Raw genomic sequence first — 21,703 nt, forward strand, 5'->3', positions numbered from 1 at the left:
CGGCAGCACAAGGAGCAAACTGAAGGTGAGAGGGCGATTCTTTATCACCAAAATATTATTAGCTTACACTTAAAAATATGTCCAGAACCGGCCCTGTTGACATTGAATGTCCCCTAATTTCAAAGACGGGCCCCACCGATTCCATGAGAAGAGAAATCTTTGTCCACCAGAAACCATTGCTGACGTCATACTATCGAAACGAAAAACAGAAAATGTGTTTTCAAATGGATAAACAAATCAAATTACAATATTTTAAGGGATATTAATAGTTATCGGTTGATTTTTCAATTAGTTACTTTTTTCTGGGCACAAAAAAATATCGGAAATTTCCTAGAATTGAATGATAATCGATACAATGAGAAACGATGTATTTTGGATTTTGTGGTGAAATCAGCTGTGGGGTGTTTTTCCGTACGCGTGTGCGATGAACTTTCGTCGTCCGCGGTTATCCCTGTTGTGCTTCCCAGAAAATAATTTTTTTTTTGCTAAAATAATGAAAGTTTTACCATGATGTAAAAAATCACAAGCTCTACGTTGCGCTGTAAAAAGAAAATTAATTTAAAAATTCATAACGCCATCTTTTGTTTGTTGAACGCGTTTTCATCGCTCTTGGGGAAATCTTTGTGTTGGGAGGCTGTGACAGGTTCTTCTCTTCTTTTTTTTCTTTTTTGCTTCCTCTCTCTCATTGTTTTCCCTCTTCTCTCTCCACCACCGAGTCAAAGATGGCGCTGGATATTGTGTGAAATCGCTTTTTATGAGCAAGTGATCATCTGAAATTCTCGTCTGGAACTTTTTGATTCTAGAGAATAAAAGAATAAAGAGTTATTTTTTGTCTTTATTCTCGGGTCGAGATCCTTTCCCCGGAATCATGGAGTTACGTGTTGGAAACAAATATCGCCTTGGGCGTAAGATCGGAAGCGGCTCCTTTGGTGATATTTACATGGGTAAGGATTGCTTTGAAAAACAAAATGTTTCTATTAATCGAAGTAATTCGTGATTGTGTGTTTCGTAAATTTTATACATAATATCTATTTGCTGGCTATGTTTTAAATGTTTACTAGAAACATCCCTATTCATGATGAAATGTATCGTGTAACCCCCTCAAACCTATAATTTATGCAACTCTTGCATAGCTTGTGAATAAATTTTTAAGTTTTAATGATTGAACCCGTTTTAGTATAGATTGGTGTTTATTCAAATTTTTAATGGGCATTGAAATGATATAAATTGACATATAGCTATTGTGAACATTTGTGTTTTTAAAAGTTACAGGAACCAGTAGTTATATCAATGAATGGTCCCTGGAATTCAAAATCATTACTGTTTTCTACAAAAAAAAAGCGATTGATTTTTTTATTTGAGACTCGCCGCACACTATGAAACTTGGTATTTTGAAGACCAATACCTAAGGTGATTCCTGATTACTGTTCTAAACACATCATCATTGGAGACTAAATATCGAGTCTCGGGGATGTAGCCAGAAATTTATTTTAGAGGGGGGACCAATATCACGAAATAATAGAATTAAAGCGTGCTTTATCCCCTATATATGTCATTTTCCAACATTTTCGTTTGTAGGGGAAGACCTGACCTTCCCGTCTCATCCTTTCGATATTGCATTGTCAAGGCTCACAAGTTCCTCATCCCCCTTACCCAAAATATTTGGGTATGAAGCTGAGCCGCCACCCCCCCCCCCCCCCGTCTTTCCAATAAATCAGGAATAAGTTATATCGTTCACATAAAGTTCCTTTTCTTTTATTGCCTTGAATCCAGGGTTTAAGCTACGGTCGCATTTTTTTGCGAAATGCGAAAGAAAATCGCAGAATGCGAAAAAAGTAGCCGCCACTTTCGCAAAAATGCATACATGAGGTACACAACGAGTAGACATCCAACCATCAATCATTACATTAGGGGTCATTCATCATTTAAGTATTACGTCAGCATCGGGGGGGGGAGGGGATTTCGGATTTGCTGACTTTTGGATGACAAGGGGGGAGGGGTTTGAAGGTTGCTGACATCATCAACCACCCTTTTTGAAGGTATGAAATATTCTAAGCTGCTGACAAAATTTTGCCTACAAGGGGTGGAAGGGTCAAAAGTGGCTAAAAATCTGCTGATGTAATACTTGAATGGCCCCTTAGCATTGTTATTGTAGCATTTTGCTAAAGCTTTTCCCCTCATTTTCGCTTGTTTGCGAAAGGAATTTTTTATCCAGCTTAAACCCTGCTTGAATCATAGGATTTCTGGCAACCCTAGGTTCCTCCACCTAATGTTTATGTATCCTGCCTCTGTTTATAGTGTAGATTTGCACACCAGCAGCAAATATAGTTTCAATTACCAATAATGAGTGTATTACCTCCCCATGAGACAAGTCATTCAGGCCCTCTCGCCAAAAATATTTGAATTTGGAGCTGAACTGTCTTCCCAATAAATCATGAATGTATGATCAAATGTTTTCTTTCCTTGACAAACCTTGATCTAGAATCATGGTGGTTTTTACCACCCTCAGAGAAAAATATCACAGTTTATGGCATTAATATAGTAAATAAATATTAAAAACTTTGGTAATTGGAAGATTTTTATGGTCATGATAGTGATAATCAAATTTAACGATGATATACAAGTTAATTCAATGCGATATATATACACTTGGTTAATTCAAAATCCAAAGTCACTGGAAAGATATTTGATTTATCTAAAATTCAGATTATCTAATTAATCTATTCTGTACCTGTAAAAAAGCTACAAATTGCAATTTGATCAACATTCACATGGGGGGATGACAGTTATCAATTATTAAAATTTTATCAGTTACGAAACTACTTCTCAAGTTTAAATTATTTATAATTACAATACAGTCCAACCCCGTTATAGTGAACCATTTGCGGACCCAATAAAAAGTTCACTATAAGCCAAGGTTCACTATATCCAAATTTGTTGAAACAATGATATTTCTTAGCATTTGATGGTGGTTTTGTTGGAAACATTCTCTGCGATAACATTCAATTTACTAATAAATTATTAATCACTTAAATATTAAAGTTTTTCCTACTGGGAAAATTTATTATTTTTTGTTGAATACATTTTAATTTTAAATAAAGCTCATAAATTTTCTTATCGACAATTGGGAAGTAGTCCAAAGTTTTTGCCTACATTTTCCATAGGAAAAAAACCTATTTGGAATGTTTGCAGCTGCTTTCACTCCAGATTGACATAGCTTCTTTGCTACATCCAGATTTTTTTTAGTGAGCAGCGATGATCATGCCAAGACTTTTCCAAATGTTGGAAACTAGATTTCAATGAGGAAAATTCCTTGCATATTGCTGATTGCAGGATTCAGTGCCATAACTAGGTTGGAAAAATCAGGGTACTGAGTCAAATTGGTGGGGGGGGGGGGATCACAAAAAATTTAAACTTGTATTGTATAATTTTTCCTTTTTTAAAGAGCCCCCAAGAAAATGTCTGCCCTGGGGCAAAGAGGAGGGATGCTATGGCCCTGTTTGACTCCATCTTCAATATGTTTTATTTTTATTTTATCAATTGAAAATGCTTTCCTCTTTACGGAATTCGCCATTTTTACCGATTTTTTAAAGGTATTGCTGAGATGGCATAAATGTTTGTTTAGTTTGAAGCGGTCATATGGATATGAAGACAGCGGCAGGAGATAGAAAGGGGGCAACATCAGATGCCTCTAGGCTATTCTAGAAACCTATAGAAACTTCTATACTCTGTTCGTTCTAACTTTGGTCCTGATGTAAATAAAAGCATGTGTGCGATGCCCAAAATGATTGGTTGAAGAACATTTCACATTTTCTTATTGTGCAACACCGCCAAAAATATAGTCCTTTGTCGTTTGCCCCTCATAGCATAAAATACTTCATAATTTTTAGTTTTTTTAAATATTTATTCCATATCATTTCAAAGTTATCTGGAAGACGGGAAAAAATATTTTTTAAAGATCGGTCAAAGCTTTTTACCGCTGTCTTCAGGGTGGGGCTAAACGGAAGTTTCATTTTATTATTATTATTCCTATTCGCAAACAGATTTGATATACACTTGTATTATGCTTCTTCAAGAAGTCTTGCAAAAAAAAAAAGAAAGAGTTTTCTTCTTTATCATTTGATGACATAAATGAAATATGTGTGTCTATCTTGTTTGGCAGACCCATTTGAAAATGCATTTCTTTGCAGCTGCTCTGGACTCCTATAAACAAAGTTTCTGTCAACAAGGTTTTTTTCTCACCCACACGCTTTGATGTGCACTAAACGGGGGGAGGGGGGTCACTTATCGTTCGCGGTGAATATACACATTTCAAAATTCGCACTTCTGCTTGAGCAGCTTGCTCGGAGGAAGTAATATTGGTTTCATCGAAGGCGGCGAGCCGAAGAAGTCTGAGGATTATCACGTAGACGTGAAGGTAACGTTTTGAAAATCTGGTTCGAAAGAGTAATGCTCATTTTTGATTCAGTTAGCCTCATTATGACAGACACTATAGATCCGGTGAGAGAGCCTGACCTGGGGGCCCATTAAATATCCCAGTGCAGGGGCTCCTGCTGCTGGATGTTGGGGTCATGGCTCGCAACCTACGCACGGATAAAAAAAACAGAAATTGTCTTGACAAAAAACAGGATATCAACAACAGGTTGAAGTAAAAAAACTAAATAATGTGGATGACTCTCTCATTAAATTGGAACTTCTACAGCCCGTGGATTATTATGAAATATTTCATTATACAGACCCGCAACCCTGCTGCAAGACCTCCCCCCCCCCCAGGCGGTGATCTTTGGCGGGCCCTCAGACCAACCTATCAACAGCCCTTCTATATTCTTCTTTTAGCGTAAAAAAAAATGACAAGAATTGTCGGAGGTAATGTCTGGGCTGGAGCCCTGTCATCCCAACTCTTGAGGAGTGTGCCATGATAACGACAGAATACCTTATCGAAATTTTTTTTGGGAGATATATACCTCTTTCTATTTTAATTAGCGTTATCAACAGTTTTCATTTCAACAAAATTTGGAGAACAATGAAAAAAAAATTTCCAGGAAAATTCTTCATAACGAATTTACAATATCACATTTGCGGAAAAAACGCACGTGTTCGGAACACGTCATGAAGGAGCGGGTAAAAAAAGGATGCGGAGTGATATCAAAAATTGCTGCAGCGGTTTATTTACATCAGGACCCAAGTTAAAAGCGAACAGAGTATAGGTTTGTTCCACTTGTTCCGATTTTTCAAGGTGTGGCTTAAAAACAGTGGGGTCTTGTCAGTGGTTCTCAACCTGTTTTTGTCCATGGCCCCCTTTCAACCATTTCTCATTCCTGTGGCCCCCTTGCGAACATGAATAATTTTCTGCTCCCCCTTCCTTTCTCCCCCCCCCCCATTTTCCCATTAGAAGATGGTTATTTAAAATTCTTTGAAGTATAAATATTTTTGAATTTAATTTGATTAATTTTTAATTTATGAAAATAACGAAAAAGGAAAATAAACATAATAGAATACAGTAAAAATAGGATAAATCTCTTGGGGTCACAAAGGGTCTGTCTCATCACAATGTTACTTTTTGTGAAGTTTATTGTTTTGTGTTTTCCTGTTTGATTTGTATGTTTTATGTGTTGTGTCAGTCCAGTTAAAAAAAAATTATTTTCAATCAATGTAAACTCTGCGCTTGAAGACAGCACAATGTCATCAAGTTACTGTACTGGATGAAATTTTTATTATTTCCAAATTAGTGGTTTTTTTTTGTGTAAAAGATTATGGTTTCATTGAGAAATGTCAGTTTTAGCTTCCAAAATATGCATACTTATAATGATAAAAATCACAAAAAGTGGTAGCAAGCAGTTTTGTTAATTTTATTCTCTTCATGCGGATAAAAGTAGTAATGAGGGAGTAGCCACATAAATGAATCACAATTGAAAAGTTCAACCTTCCACATCGTTTTCAACAATAATACATGTATCAAGGATATAGGTTCATGTTGTAGCCCTACTATGAATTTAAAAAAATTAACTAAAATACGTGCGAAAACTTTTTTAATATTTGTTTGAACCATTCATTCCAGAGAAATCATATACGCAGCGACAAAACTGTTCATGTGAACATAATAATGATTCATTATCAGGATTTCAAGCCTATCGGAAAATATAGATAATCAGATTTTCAAATAAGAAAATTATCAGTTTCTTGACTTCAATTCTGATACGGTCAAAATCTGGTATTTCATTGGATGGCAAGCTACCTTCAAGTGGCTTTTTGGTTCATAATGTGACTGCTCTCTCGCAGGCGAACGAAGCAACGTGCGTGTTGGCTTAAACGCAACACAATATTTCACATAACACACAGTCCGTATTATATTTAATATACAGGGCGCGTAGGTAACGGGGCATATGGCATTTTACTGGCGAACCATTGGTCCTAGAGGCATACTTCCAGTTGGAAAAAGTACCCGAATAATGTTTAGTACTCAGATATTTGATTCATGTTGCCAGGGGTTACATGGTTATTAAAATAAAAATGTTAACTTTTTATGCGGACACCCTGTGTCCCAAAATCCAATTGGAAAGTTGTTTCCTAGTTTCCAACAAAAAAATTCAACATGTCTAAGTTCAAATTTTCTCTGAGATATTCGAAGAAAGTTGGAAAAAACAGCATTAAATGAGGGGAAACCATTTCACCCGTATCGAATGCTGTTTTTCCCCAAATTTCCACAATTTTTCGAATTTGCATATCTCGGTGAATATTGCACTTAGAAACGTGAAATTATTTTAGTTGGCATCTGGAAAGACAGAGCAGCAACTTCTTAATTTGGTTCTTTGGCACACGAGGACGGTATAAAAAGTTGTTTTTTTTATTTTATAGCTATACAACCCCTTACAACATCATGAATGGCATATCTGAGTTGGACACGTGATTTGGATACTTTTTCTAGTTGGGTATGTCTCAAAGACTAATGGCTCACCAGTAAAGTGCCATACGCCCTGTTACCCATGCAGCCTCCAAATACACGTAAAAAAATAGTTTGAGACGAAATACAGTCAACTCTCATTTTAACAAATACCATTATAATGGGAAAAATATCGTTTTAACGAAAACTTTTCTAATCCCTCGGATAGGTTTACATAGGAATAATAAAAAAATCTCTAATTCCTTTGTAACGAAATTTCGTTATTACGAAGTGATTTCTCGGGTCTCTTGGAGTTCCGGTCTAATGGGGTTTGACCAAAGCGTATTAATAAAGGGTCTTTAATACACTTTTGGTTTGACTATATTTCCCCAAAAAAACGGATGTTTTTGCAGTAAAGTAATTGAACTTCGGCAATTTGATCTGAAAACAGTCCTTTTTATAATGATTATGTCCTTTTTACTTTTATAAATTTAGGAAGGAAACAAAAGGAAGAAAGGGTGGGGAGAAAAAGAAAAATGGCCAAGACGGGCTCGGCTATGCGTAAATGCCTTGAAATTCCACTTGTGCGCAAGGGGATTCGTGCCTCACTCTCAGTTTTATGACAAAATTTCACATTTATGAGATGTATGACTACGGGCACGAGAGAGATTAATCTCTCTCTCTCTCTCTCTCTCTCTCTATATATATATATATATATATATATATATATATATATATATATATATATATATATATATATATATATATATATATAGCTTTCAATATTAAAATATTTCATTTATACGAAGCACAATTTCAATTATTTGATATTTTCATTTTGATTCGAACTCCAAATCTTTGGCATTTACACATCATTTCCAACTATCAAATCCAAGCAGTTTTTACAGATTGTGAAAACGCTTTGCATGCGTATTATCAACACTAAAAAAATCATAAATTTTAAGTTGACAGATTCAAAGAAACGCATTGAACGGGTTATGGACATTTCAAAGTGAAGACTTGCGTGAGAATTTATTGCACTTTTTTAAGCAGATGCAGTGAGTCTCTAATAAATGGATTTTTTTTTTCTAATGTCCACAACATTGTTCTTGCAGGATAGGAAAATTGCATTGAAATTATTGAAGATAGGGCAGTTAAAAGGAAGCATTACAGTATCGATTAAAAAAACTTTAAAGATGTGGTGTCAATCTTAGAGGAAGTCCCAATACAGGGTGGCTTGAGCTTACCTGCCGCCCGTGTGCGAAGCCTCATGTGCCGCCCCTACTCACAACCCTGCCAGGAGGCTGATAGGGCTTCGGTGAAGGGCACCTGGAGATAAACCTGATTTTTTTTCAGAAGAAAGCCGCACATCATTGTTTACCGTGCAAAATGTGCGTGGCCAGTAGTCCCGCTTTTGAAGTAGAAAATTTTTTGTCTTTGTTTTTTGTCCTAGAATTATTTTACCATTTTTTTTTCCAAACCGAGCACAACTCAGGTCTATCGCCATAGGCAATTTACTACCTTAGTGAGTTGTGCCGAAATTGTAAGTGTGTGTACCTAACAGTCTGAGTGCGTATCTAGTGTTGTGTATGATTTTTCAGTGTTGCCATCTATATCTCAGAAGTGAAGTGAGTGATATGTAGTGACTGAATATTTGTACTGTTTGTAGGCCTGCTGCTCTCTGTGGTGAGACTTTTTAACTGGGAGATAGGCTCGCATTTGCGCCTCGAAGTTGGGAACCACAGAAAACCAACTTCAGCCGACCACCACTGTGGCGACGGTGGGGCTCGAACCTGGGTCCCCGCGATGCGAGTCCGTCACTATGACCACTCCACCACCACATCAGCTTATTATTATTTTACCATTCTTAATAAATGCCAGATAACTTAATCCTTGAAAGAACACTTATCTTTGTGAGACATCATCTCTTAGCCTGTGAAGATATTTAACGGGGTAATTTTTAGTAAGAAAATTTTTTCAAAGGTGTTTCTGGTATTCCAGGGGCCGGACAAGTGAAAAACCAAATTTTTCCTTTGCCTTCATTTGACTATTGTGGATCAAATTCTGAGTGAGGGTATGGGCCCCTAGACTGGGATCTTTTGCAGGTCCCCTCCCAGTCAGATTTCTCATGACCCCTGCTATAGTTAATGTATAGCCTGAAAAAGCCAAAAAATTATGAGAATTATCCCGGGCTCTTGTGGGAGCCATGGGTGAGGGAACCAAAATGCACACATGGCCCTTGTAATAGAGTACAGGGGTGGCGCTTGTCCATGAGACCCATTGCGGCCACACGGGGCACCGCTTAAAAGGATGCTAAATCCAGGGTGAATGTGTACAAAAAATTTCCATTGGCCGAAAAAAACCAAACTGTCTGCTCTGGAGGGTCGCAAAATCCGAAATGAAGGGCCGAAAAAAATGTTTTGTTAGGAATTGTTTGGATAAATTGTGAGGGAGGGGCATGACCTTCTAAGGGTAGAGCTGACAGGGTTCCAGCTTGAGGCCCGGGACTAAATCCTTATAACTTTTCTTTTTTCACTCTATAAATTAACTGTAGACGGGACTCCGTGGAAAATCGGGCATGGGCCCCCACGAAAGATTCCCTGATGCAGGAGGTAGGGGTTATGGAGGGAGCAATAGGTAGGAGGCATAAAAAATAAGTCCCACACGGGTACAGATTTTGTCTCGAGCCGCCTCCAGATAGCTTACATTCTAGTTTCTGGTATTATGATCAGAGGCCTTGTATATTTTCTCAACGTTTCCGTTGTCAAGGTATAGTATGACTCAAAAGCATGATGTCGTGAATTTTTACTGTGTTAAATTTTGTTGTCTTAAGCAAAGTCTACGCTGCCGCCCAGATGCGCCGCATCGCTTGCACCCTCGCTTAAGCCGCCCCGTCCCAAGACATTATTACAGCAATGCAGTTTTAAAAAATTTTAAATTTCGCGGGTATTTTTCCTGCTGTATGATTTGGTATCTTGGAGTTCGTTATCAGCAGAGGCAATGGATTGGCACCCCTTTTCAAAATTCATAAAAAATACCCTAGAGCAATCATTCTCTATTCGATTTTTATAAATATATTCCCCATCAGACCACTCAGTGCTGGCTGAAGATAGCTTTGTGCTAAACTAGATGGCTATCCGTCTGTAATTGCATGAAAACGATTGGATTTTTACAAGCTTTCATTTTTCACCCATCTACTTCTTGGATTACATTTACTACCAGCACTCAAAAGAATGTCAATGAATGGTCAACAAATCTTTGTCTGTTTTCTTTATGGCAGCCCTCTTTGAATGAAAATTCTGAACACACACAATTTTCTGTCTTTACAGTTATTCCATTTTGCTTAAACCTCTTCTATAGTTTGTGTCACCCCCAAGTCATAAATCACAGAGATTACATGAACCACTTTTTTTATTTCCTTCCCCATGTTAATGTTACTTGAATGGGGAAAAATTACGAAAAAGGTATTCTATAAATTTTGTTTGAAATTAAATTTTTTTAGTCAGAGTGACTAAAAAAAATTTAATGTCATAAATTTCTTCGTGGCCCCCGTATCAGTAGCTGTGGCTCCCCTTTTGCAAGATTTTCATCCGTGGCCCCCCTGGAATATCCTAGGGCTCCCCTGGGACCATATGGCCCCCGGTTGAGAACCACTGTTGTAGTGGACCAGTGGATTAAGAATGGCGGGAAGGGTGAAAGAGTGGAATTTGACACGGAAGTAGAGTAATTCTGTCTTTTGGAATCCTGATATGTGTAAGCTTACTTTTGAAAAAAAGTAATCCAACATGAGGAAAAATGTGCGGAAGGGACATTTCAGTTCACTATAAGCAGACTTTCATTTTCTCAGCGGTGTTCACTATAAGCATTTGAAATAACAGTTAAATAGGTGTTCAGTTGGGATCACTGAAAATGTTCACTATAACGAGATTCGACTGTAATTGATCTTAGTTACTGTTCTTGAATCAACATCACAGCAGAATTTCTTGACCATGCTTTAAAGCCTTATTTACGGAAACAATTTATGATCATCGGTTATGAAACTGTTTTCTAAATTTTGCTTGTCATTTTTATGCTATCAATGAAATATACTTTCATTAACGTATTCCATTTTTTATTCTTTGAAAAGATTAAAATTTTGAATGGTACACCTTGATTCATAGGTTGAACAACATAATTGGTATTAAGTGGTACACATTCTCAATGCACTCCAGCTGAACAATATTAAAATAGGCATTAAATTATCACAGAAAGAATAGAGAAAAACAGAATATTCAAAGCGTTTGTTTTGAAAATTTGTTTTTCAACTTGCTCAAATAAAACAAACTCTGTGTGACTTTTAGAATTTCTCCAAATTAAATTTGCTGATACAAAAATCATAATTTTTTCCCTCCAACTTCGAATTACCCAAAACATTCAAATTAGACAAAACTTAAGGGGAGTTCTTAAAAGTTTGAATTATACAAAATTTGAATTAATCAAGTTCAAATTAACCAAGTTCTACTGCATTGTATTTTAATATTACTTAAAGAATCAATTTTTTCAACACGTCACAATTTTACATCTAATCAAAAAAAAAAATGTCGACTATTATTTACTCTTAATTAGTAAAGCATCATAAAATTTCATCTTTTTTATTTTCTCATTTTTCTTTCTTTAAATGTTCTTTGCTCTTTTTGCCTCTTTTAGTAGCTTAATATATTTCTTGTCTAGGCACCACATCCTTCAGCTAATGAACTTGTATAATTCATGCTCACGTCCACCTTATTGCAGTAGGATTCTACTCTCAGTTTCATGTTTTCTTTTTCTTTATCGATATGCACCACACACAAAATAAAATATAATCAGCAAATTTTTAATTTATGCGAAAAATTCCAATTAATGTAGTTTTTTTAAAATAAGTTTATTGCACTTGGATATTCGGCCAAACTGAATATTCTGCAAAATGGCGAATATCAAATAGTGGCTATTTAAAATTTATATGTAAGGCTTCAGATTTTGAAAAAAAAAATTCTAATTTTATGTTCACAGGGACAGAAATAACGACGGGAGTAGATGTAGCAATTAAGCTAGAGTGTATCAAGACAAAGCATCCTCAACTTCATATTGAGAGCAAGTTCTACAAAATGATGCAAGATGGAAGTAAGCTTTATTTTCATACAGTTATTAATTTCCTATTTGCATCTTGCTATGAATATATTTTAAGATGAAATATTAATACAACGAACACATCTCGCATAACAATAATCTCGTATACAGGATGTCCTGTGAGTGCTAATGCAGCCTTTATCTCATCAACCGCTCATCGTAGAAGTATAGTTTCAGTTTTAAAAATGCTCAAAAGGTGTGAAAAAATTACACTGTACCAGTTTTGAAAGTGAAAATACTGTAACAAACAAAATATAAAAAAAAATCTACTTTTTTATTTGGTCCCCCGTCCTTCAACTGCTAATTAAAATGTTGTCCTGTCTCTCCTTTAGGCCAACAAAAGAAATTAAATTTTATGAGTGCTATATTTTTTTGCTGATATATTCCAATTCAAAAATCTGAGAAAGTTGGAACAGGAATAAATGAGGGACAGGAACTTTGTCCATTAGTTGTTGCTGTTCTTTCATAACTTTTCTTCGAATTTTGAATTCAAATATCTCAGCGAATATTGCACTTAGAAACATGAATTTGTTTCTGTTGGCCTCAGTAGATACAGAGCAGCAACTTTCTCATTGAAAATTAGAGGACAAGGGGACTCTATAAAAATTTAGTTCTTTTTTTATTTTGTTTACTATATTCTCACTCTGAAAAATGGAACAAGGGTAATTTTTAAACACCTTTTTGAGCATTTTTTAAATTGAAATCATTGTCAGTTGAGTACGATTGTCAGTTGATGAGATAAAGGCTGCATTAGCACTTACAGGACACAATGTATAGTCCTAATGATATTACTGGTATAGAAAATTTCTCACTGTATAAATGTGTGTGTAACATATACAAATTTATTTATTTAAATTCATTAAAATTTAGTTGATTTGCTTTTCTGACGCAACTCTTTGTGAATTGGTCATACCCAAAAAGTGTACAAACCATTTTTTAAGACTTCATAATTTTTTTTACACAATTTCAGAGCATTCTGGTAATAATTTTAATTTTTTTCTAGTTCATTTAATTCTCTCATGGTATTTCTTAATTTGTTTCAGATGGTATCAATTTTTTAAAATTATAATTCAATATATCATACTTGGAGATGTGAGGTGAGAATATTCTCCTTTATGGAAAAAATTAGAGAATAATCGAGAATATTCATTTTTCTTTTAAATAATGAAGTTTTTTTACTAATTTTGTTTATATTATGAAATATAAATCAGTTTTCATTGCCTGAAATATTTAAAACAAAATAATTTTTGGCATAATCACCTCATAATAACTTTTAGTTTGAGAATATTCTCAGAATATTTTCCTAGTCATGGTGAGAGGTTTTAAAAGTTTGGTTATGAAGATTTTAGAAACCTTTAGATTAAACCTTAAAAAGTTATTTAAAATTAGATAAATTTTCAGAAATCAGTTCAAAACAGAGTAAAACTCAAAGTTGATTGACAATAGAGGAAGTTATTTTTATACAATCACCTTCATTCTCTAAGAAGATACAAAACTGTTACTTTCTTCAATGTACATACACTTAAATTCTGTATTACTCATATTTCTTTTAAAAGTTGTGTAGTTCTCAGCCATGGTGGTTTCATTTTCTTGCTTTCAAACTTTAATATCGGGGCTACAAACTTTAATATTTCCTTTCTTCTTAACGGGAAGAGAGACGGGGACAGAGAATATTTTCAAAGGACTACTACAGGGTGTTTCAAAAAGAATCACCCGATTTGAAATGTGTATGTTACGAAAAATATTGAACATAGACAATGAAGATTATTATTAGTCATGTAATATAAAATTAATGGTTTTTTTACAAACCAAATTAAAGGTGCTCAATATGTTCACCTTGGGATGCATATATCTATACTGTAGTCAAATTCGTCCCAAAGCATATTTTGCAAGCATGTTTGCATCCACTGCTACTTTTATGTGTATCCTTTTTTCTAATGTGGCTGGAAGGGGAGGCACATAAACATAGTCTTTTATAAACCCCCTCAAGTGATCACACAGTGTGAGGTCCGGAAATCTTGAAGCCAGTGATGTTTAACTGAATCGTCAGGTCCCGTATAGCCGATCCATTGTTTAGGAATGTGATTGTGCAAAAGTTCTCGAATGTCCAAGCTCCAGTGTTGTGGTGCCCTGTCCTGCTTTGACAATGAAGTCATCCAAATCGGTTTGTAACTGTGGGAAAAGCCAATCTTGACAAACACTGAAGTGGTGGCCAAAGGAAGAGCATTAGCGCTACCTGTCAGCAACTGCGTAAAACTTGAGATTTCCCCCTTTCTACCTATACATTATTCGATCAAAACGGATTAAAAGCTGAATAGTTAAGATTTTGTTAAATCGAATGATTCTTTTTTAAACACCCTATATTATAAATTACTAGAGAATATTCTTATTGAAAATAATAAGAATTATTCTCAAGTTATTTGTAGTAGTAGTCCTTCCAGAGAATATTCTCCTAAAGATTATTCTCAATAATTTTACATCTCTAATCATACCATTATTCATTATAATCATTGTTTGTAGCATTACCTTAAAATCTTGCTATCCCAGCTTGAAAAAAGTTAATGTAAGAGACTTGGTGCAATCTGAAGTTTTTTAAAAAAATTTGATTGTTTTATATATGGGCCATAGGTGAATAAAACTGAATGAAATTTTGAAGAAAAAAAATTTTTGGGGGAAAATTTTTTTTTGTTCGTGTCTATATCTTTTGTCCATATTCATCCGTGATATTTTTCCCATCGTAAAATGTCCACTCTGTTATGGTCATTTGGGAAATATATTTTATATCAGATTAAATCTGATAACACTTTTGAGCTCATTGAAAGGTTCACTTTTAATGCTCGATCAACTTTTTTGGATTTGACTTTTGAAAAACGATTAAAATTCATATTATGTCTTTAGTACTACCGTCAATTGTCCACTCTGTTACATCATTTTCTTAAATAATTAAGTTTTTTTTAATCAATATCAACATTAAGTGCGTGGAGATATGCTTCAAAATATAATAAAAGATTTTAATCAATTATTTAAATTTTTAATGAAAAAGAAATTCAGTTTTATTTCTCCTCTCACAGTTGTTGTTAGGAACCATCAAGTCGATTTCGACTCCTGGTGACTATAAATCATGACTCTCCAAGCTGGTCTGTCATTCACAGCATGTCTCAGTTGTGCTAGCTTCATTCTAGTGCTTTGCAACACCTCTTCTATTCATCTGGTGCTTGGTCTGCTCTCCCTTCATTCTTCCAAGCATTACTATTTTTTTTAGTGAGCCTTCTGACATTACATGGCCATAGTAAGAGAGTTTCTGTTTAATGGCTGTTGCTTCTAGAGAATAGTCAACCTGGACTTCTTCGATAACCGATTTGTTAGTCCTTTTAGCTGTCCATGGAATTCTCAGCATCCTCCTCCAGCACCAAAGTTTGAAGGAATCAATTATTTTCTTATCTGCTACCCGTAGTGTCCAGCTCTCACATCCATACATAAAGACAGGAAAGACCAACACATTTATAATTCTAATTTTTTTTTTGTTGATACATCTTTGTCTTTCATTATTATATTAAGCTTTCTCATGACTGTTTTACCCAGAACTACTCGTCTTTTTATTTCTTCTGTGCAAGTTCCCTCTTTTCCAATTCTTGATCCTAGGAAATCAAATCTGTCCACAATCTCAAAACTTTCGCCATCTAGTGGAAAACTGTGAATATCTGCTGCAGTCATTTTTTTTTTTTCGTATTTAGATAGAGTCCAAGCTTCTCACTTTCTGTTTTTACTCTGGATATAATGTTCTTTAGGTCCTCTTCAGATTCTGCCATCAGAGTTGTGTCATCAGCATATCTAAGGTTGTTGATCACTCTTCCTCCAATTTTAACACCTGCCTCTAATTCCTCTAAATCAGATGCTCTCATTATATATTCTCCATAGAGAGTAAATAAGTTTGGGGAAAGGATGCATCCTTGTTGAACCCCTTTTTCAATTCCAAACTATTCAGTTAAGCCATAGTTTGTTCTTACACTTGCCTCTTGGTTAATATATAAATTTCTGATCAAGCAGACAAGGTGATTAGGCACTCCCATTGTTCCAGGAATATCCCAAAGCTTATCATAATCAACACAGTCAAAGGCCTTTGTATAATCGATGAAACAAAAATATAACTTCTTTTGACGTTCTTTTGCTGCTTCCATTATCCATCTTATATTGGCAATTTGGTCTCTAGTTCCCCTATTTCTTCTGAAACCTGCTTGCTCCACTCTTAATTCTCTTTCTATAACGGTTTCAAGTCTTTTCTGAATAATTTTCAGTAGAATCTTGCTAGCATGGGATATTGTTCTGTAATTGGAGCATTCTCTAAGATCACCTTTTTTATGAATTGGTGTGAATATAGATCTTTTCCAGTCTTTGGGCCATTCTATTTTCTCTTAGATTTGTTGACTGAGTGATGTTAGTGCATCGATAATATTTTCCCTTCCTTTTTTCAGAAGCTCTGCTGGAATATCGTCAATACATAGAGCTTTGTAATTCTTTAGTTGATTTGTTGCCCATCTGACTTCATCCTTTGTAACTGGTGATTCATGATTTTCTATATTGCTATTTATTATCTTTATCTGATTTCATAAACAAGATTTTCTGTGTATTCTTTCCATCTGTTTACAATGTCTTTTTCAGAGTTCCATTCTTTTCTTTTATGATACCAAAATGTAGATTAAAATTGCCAGTTATTTCATTAATCCTCCTGTAGAGGTCTCTTGTTCTCCCTTGTCTGTTGTCTTCTTCAATTTGTCTGCATTTTGAATTAAGAAAAGTCTCTTTATCTTTCCTTGCCTGTCTTTGAAATTGTGCATTAAATTCCTTCACTTCATTTCTTTGTTTCATTTACTTTTCCTGCAGCCTTAGCTATTCGTTTTTCGGCAATTTCAAGAGCTGCTTCTGACAGCCAGGGTATTCTCTTTTTATTTACTGGAATAATTCTCTTTGTTTCCTCTGGTATATTTTTAATATCAGACCAGAGTTCTTCTGGTTCCCTATCTACCAGATCAAGGTCATTAAAACAGTTTCTCGAAATTCTATATTCCTCTGGTACATTATCTAACCTGTACCTAGCTGGCGCTTTTCCTTTATTTTCTTTAATTTAAGTCTCATCTCTAAAATGAGTAACTGGTGATCAGACCCACATTCAGCACTTGGCAGAGTCTTGCATGTTGTCACAGAGCTTTTCCATCTATTGCTGCCAATTACGTAATCAATTTGGTTCTTGTACATGCTATTTGGAGATGTCCATGTGTACATTCTTTTAGGCTGCTTAAAGTAAGTATTAGCAATGAAATGATCATTTGATAAACAGAATTCAATTAACTTTTGTCCAGCTTCATTCTTATTTCCAAGCCCTAAGTTTCCTGTTGTACCTAACAGAACTGCCACATTTCCGACCTTTGCGTTTAAATACAAATACAAATACAACGCCACAACAGGCAAATTGCCCAACGAGGTGGCTGACTTAAGAACATCATGGATCCCCGAGCCCCTACCTGCTACTGCCACACCACACATGCACCCCCCCCCCCCCGCGGAACCCCCCCCCAACGAATCGGTACATGCGGGAATGTGCGTGTACGTGTAGTGCAACCTGACGTAAAGTTTGTTTCTGTGTAATGCTTGTTATGTGTAGTGCTGTCATCTGCCCCCAGTTTTACTAACTATGAGTGAAGTGTTATGGTTGAATGATTTACCGTTGTAGGACTGTTGCTCTCTGTGGCGAGACTTTTTAACGGGGAGATCGGCTCGCATTTGCGCCTTGAAGTTGGGAACCACAGAAAACCAACTTCAGCCGACCACCACTGTGGGGTTCGAACCCGGATCCTCGCATCACGAGTCCGGCACTATAAATTCCCCAATGATCATCAACATATCTTTACTGAGTGTTTGATCAATAATTTGTTGTAGTGCATTATAGAATGCGCATATACTTGGATGATTGTTATATTTATTGGACTACTTTTTATTCTGATTGACATAATTCTATCATTAACAGGGTTGCTCCCCTAACACAGATGTATCGATGTTATTTTTAATAATTATTGCTACTCCATTTTTTCTATGATTTTCATGTCCAAAGTAATAAATCTTAGTCATCTGACTGAAAAAATCCTGCACCAGTCCATTTCAGTTCGCTTACTCCAAGAATGTCTGTCTTTGTTCTTTCCATTTCTTTCTTTACAACTTCTAATTTTCCATTTTTCATACTTCTAACATTCCATGTCCCCATCCTGTATTTTTTCTTTGTTAAACTCGAAGATTTCCTAGTGTTTCTTTCATCATTAGATAAAATTCCTAAAGGCTTTGATCTATCTACGTCATTATGGTCAAACGACCAGGATCCACCAGGATAGTCGTCTTGCATCTTCCCAGTAATAGAGTGGTTGCTTTCCGACCTGGGGCCATCTTCTGGCAACATGACATATTTTCTTTTTGGGCCTTATCCATAAGAGTTTTCTTGGCAGTGATGAGTAAGTAGCTTGCCATTGCTTTCTTCTCGCAGTACTATCCACATTTCTGTGAACAGCTATCTGGTCAAAGACCAGTACTGACATTGCTGCTGCCCAGTGTCAGGGTAGTTTGGAATCAGAGTCTACCATCTCCTAGGCACCTCTCTTAGTCTGACTCCTACCCCTCCTCTCAGTTATATGCTCCAAAAACTCAAGCCACGTAATAGAATGGATTATACAGAATAAAAACTATGATTTGAAATGAAATTTTCTTAGTTGAGATTTTGAAGTTTTTTAAGTTAAATTTAATAACTTATGTACTCAGTTTAAACCCTTTACAACATTCTCCATCATGTTATTTTTGCAGATAAACACTGAAGTTAAGTACACCATATATTTTATGCAACACAACCATTATTTTCCTACATTGTTTTGTTTCAGGGCTCTACTCTTCCCCCCTCCCCAAGTCCACTCTGTATCAGTGATATGAGAGGCATAAACACAAGATTTTATACCAACACCAAATTACTAGTCAATTTCAACAAAAAAATTTTGTAGTAAAAGAAAAATCACACACACACATCCTGATGAATATACAGCTGAGCAAGTCCAGCGTCCACTTTGACTGGATTTTAAACACATTTTACCCAACCGAAATTCCAACTACTAGGGGGGCATGTGTTTTTTGAATTTCCTTGTGGTGTGGACCTTTTTCAAAGGTTATAGAGGAGACTTTATGACACCTATATCACATTGTGTGCATTAGGCATCTTAAACCCGTTGCTCGTGAGAACCACGGTGCTCCCTGAAGTACCCAGAGTGCTCAATGCTCATTTCCGATTTTGTGCTCATGGGCACTTGATCAACGTTCCAATTAAACACCTTGGAAGAATTGCATTCATGGTTTGAAATTGTCATTTTATATATTTGTATCTTAAAATTGCCGTAAGGTTGCTCTTTTAATGATGGGTACATGCAGTGTTCGCAATGGAAAAAGGGTTGAAGATCTCTGGTGTATTTTTCGAGAATTTTTGAGAACATAAAAATGTATTTGCATAGCCAATTTAGAATATATGAGAAAGCTTTCTCTCAGTTAAACATTTCTGTGCACTTTTTTACAATGGTGTCTACTCTGTTACAGGAAACATTTTTGTAGTTCACATGCAAAAAAATTAAAGAAAACTTCTCATATTAAGATATTGAATTATAAATCACTAATCCATCTATGACTGTCATACACACCCAAAAAATAAAATTGAAAAATATTTGAAATATTAAACTTCAAGTCATTGTCTGTAATTTGAAATCAATTTTATTTTGAAAATTCAACTTTAAATTTTTCATTTCAAAAATATGGAATGTGTGCATTTTTTTGGAAATGACCAGAATATCTAACAATTTTCTCTTTGTCTACATTTTAGCAATTAAAATGTTTAAAAATCACAAATAAAAACTATATTTCTCTTAATGGTTTTGAGCAATTTAAATCCCTTACAAGAATAATTTTTTTATGTCTTTATTTTTTCTAAAATTTGTGATAATGTAAATGTGATTCATTTGGTTATGATTTATTTTATTTACTGGTAAGCCAAGGCTGTGGACAAATCCCCAAAAATTTACATGCTCAACTTAAAATATTACACACCCGAATCAATATTTTATATGCTGGCATCTGGTATAACTTATGGTTGAAGGAAAATACATGCCAGGTCAAAATTTTTACATTCTCCGGGCATGTTGTGCAATAGATTTGTCCAGCCTTGGTACAAGCTAGCAGCCATGTATGATCACTGTAAAATGTCATAAATTCACTACGATTCATCATATTTATCAATACATAATCAATGTTAAATTTTATAAATTCTCAAATAGTTATAGTAACAAACTTGTCAAACCTACCAGAATGGTCATTAATATACATATTCACTAGATTTATACAATTTCTTTCAGAATGTTTTTAATTATTTTCTATATGTGAATTCATAGTTGGTATACCAACCATCAAATGGTGTGGATCCGAGGGTGATTACAATGTCATGGTGATGGAACTTTTGGGACCAAGCTTGGAAGACTTATTCAACTTCTGCAGCAGAAAGTTCAGCTTGAAAACTGTACTTCTGCTTGCCGATCAATTGGTAAGCACAGATTGCAACAAATAAAAGTTGATTCATATGTTTATCATCCATATTTTTATGTTCCATGAGAGGTGACGTATAAAATCTGTAGTCATGGCTCGATTAAGGGCCACCAGGTGCTTGGTATATCACCGGCTTGTGTACTATGTTTCTACATGCTGTGCTTCATTTATGAATACTTCCTGAGTTCAAATGGTCAGTGAGCTTGAATTTTTCTTTGAACTTGAAAAGCTTTTCTTTGAGCTTGACTTTGCTTCTGATAGGTTTATTCTAAATACAGTTGATTCTCTTTATAATGACTGGTAGGATTAATCCCTAATGTATTCATAGAATGACTGTCATATAAGTATTACTTTTGATATAATGACCCTCCCAATATAACGTCCGTTTTGACGGTACGAAGGAGGTGGTTACATTGAGCAGCGACTGTATTAAACATTAATTTTACAAACTTTCTTGCTTTGTTGACTTGAATCTTATTGTTGTTCTCATAAATCATAAGCAATTGGAAATGTAATGCTTGAGTAAGAGATAAAGCATCTAACACCAGGAAACTATATACAAATACAAAGACCCAACAGGCAAAATGCCCAACGAGGTAGCTGAGAAAAGATGCTCATAACAAATATGGATGTCATATATTTCTAAAATACAACAACCCAATTGAAAATGCAATCACAAAAACTATAAACAATATATTTATATACAACTAAAGCTAAGTATTAATTTATACCAAGAAAAAATGACAAGTTCAGTCCTTGCATATAATTCTTGTTTATATTGTCTATTGCTTCTTATAGTACCTATTTTTTTTTTAAATTTTTGAATGCATTGTATTAAATTGATATGTGTGAAATGTATAGTTTTTGCTATGCTTTACTAAATCTTTTTTTTCCCCCCTTTTCAGATATGCCGCATAGAGTATATTCATAGCAAAAACTTTATTCACAGAGACATAAAACCTGACAATTTTCTAATGGGTCTTGGAGAAAAAGGAAACTTAGTTTATATTATTGATTTTGGACTTGCAAAAAAATACCGTGATTCCAGGACGCATCAGCACATAC

General features: G+C 35.1%; 1 protein-coding gene across 1 annotated transcript in view; it reads left to right on the plus strand.

The window, feature by feature from the left end:
* The first annotated feature begins 396 nt into the window (after positions 1 to 396).
* LOC149077639 (casein kinase I-like) overlaps positions 397 to 21,703 on the plus strand; it is a 38,253-nt gene continuing 16,946 nt past the window's right edge. The window contains exons 1-4 of the mRNA XM_089245189.1: positions 397 to 944; positions 11,909 to 12,019; positions 20,488 to 20,636; positions 21,544 to 21,703. The exon at positions 21,544 to 21,703 is cut by the window's right edge and continues 69 nt beyond it. Of these exons, the coding sequence (XP_089101315.1) occupies positions 869 to 944; positions 11,909 to 12,019; positions 20,488 to 20,636; positions 21,544 to 21,703 (496 nt within the window). The 5' untranslated portion in view covers positions 397 to 868. The remainder of the gene's footprint in view (positions 945 to 11,908; positions 12,020 to 20,487; positions 20,637 to 21,543) is intronic.

This window comes from Pholcus phalangioides, unplaced genomic scaffold (assembly GCF_987345545.1).
Source record: "Pholcus phalangioides strain wild (caught in Gottingen) unplaced genomic scaffold, Ppha-v1.0 ptg000015l_1, whole genome shotgun sequence".
Lineage (NCBI taxonomy): Eukaryota > Metazoa > Arthropoda > Arachnida > Araneae > Pholcidae > Pholcus > Pholcus phalangioides.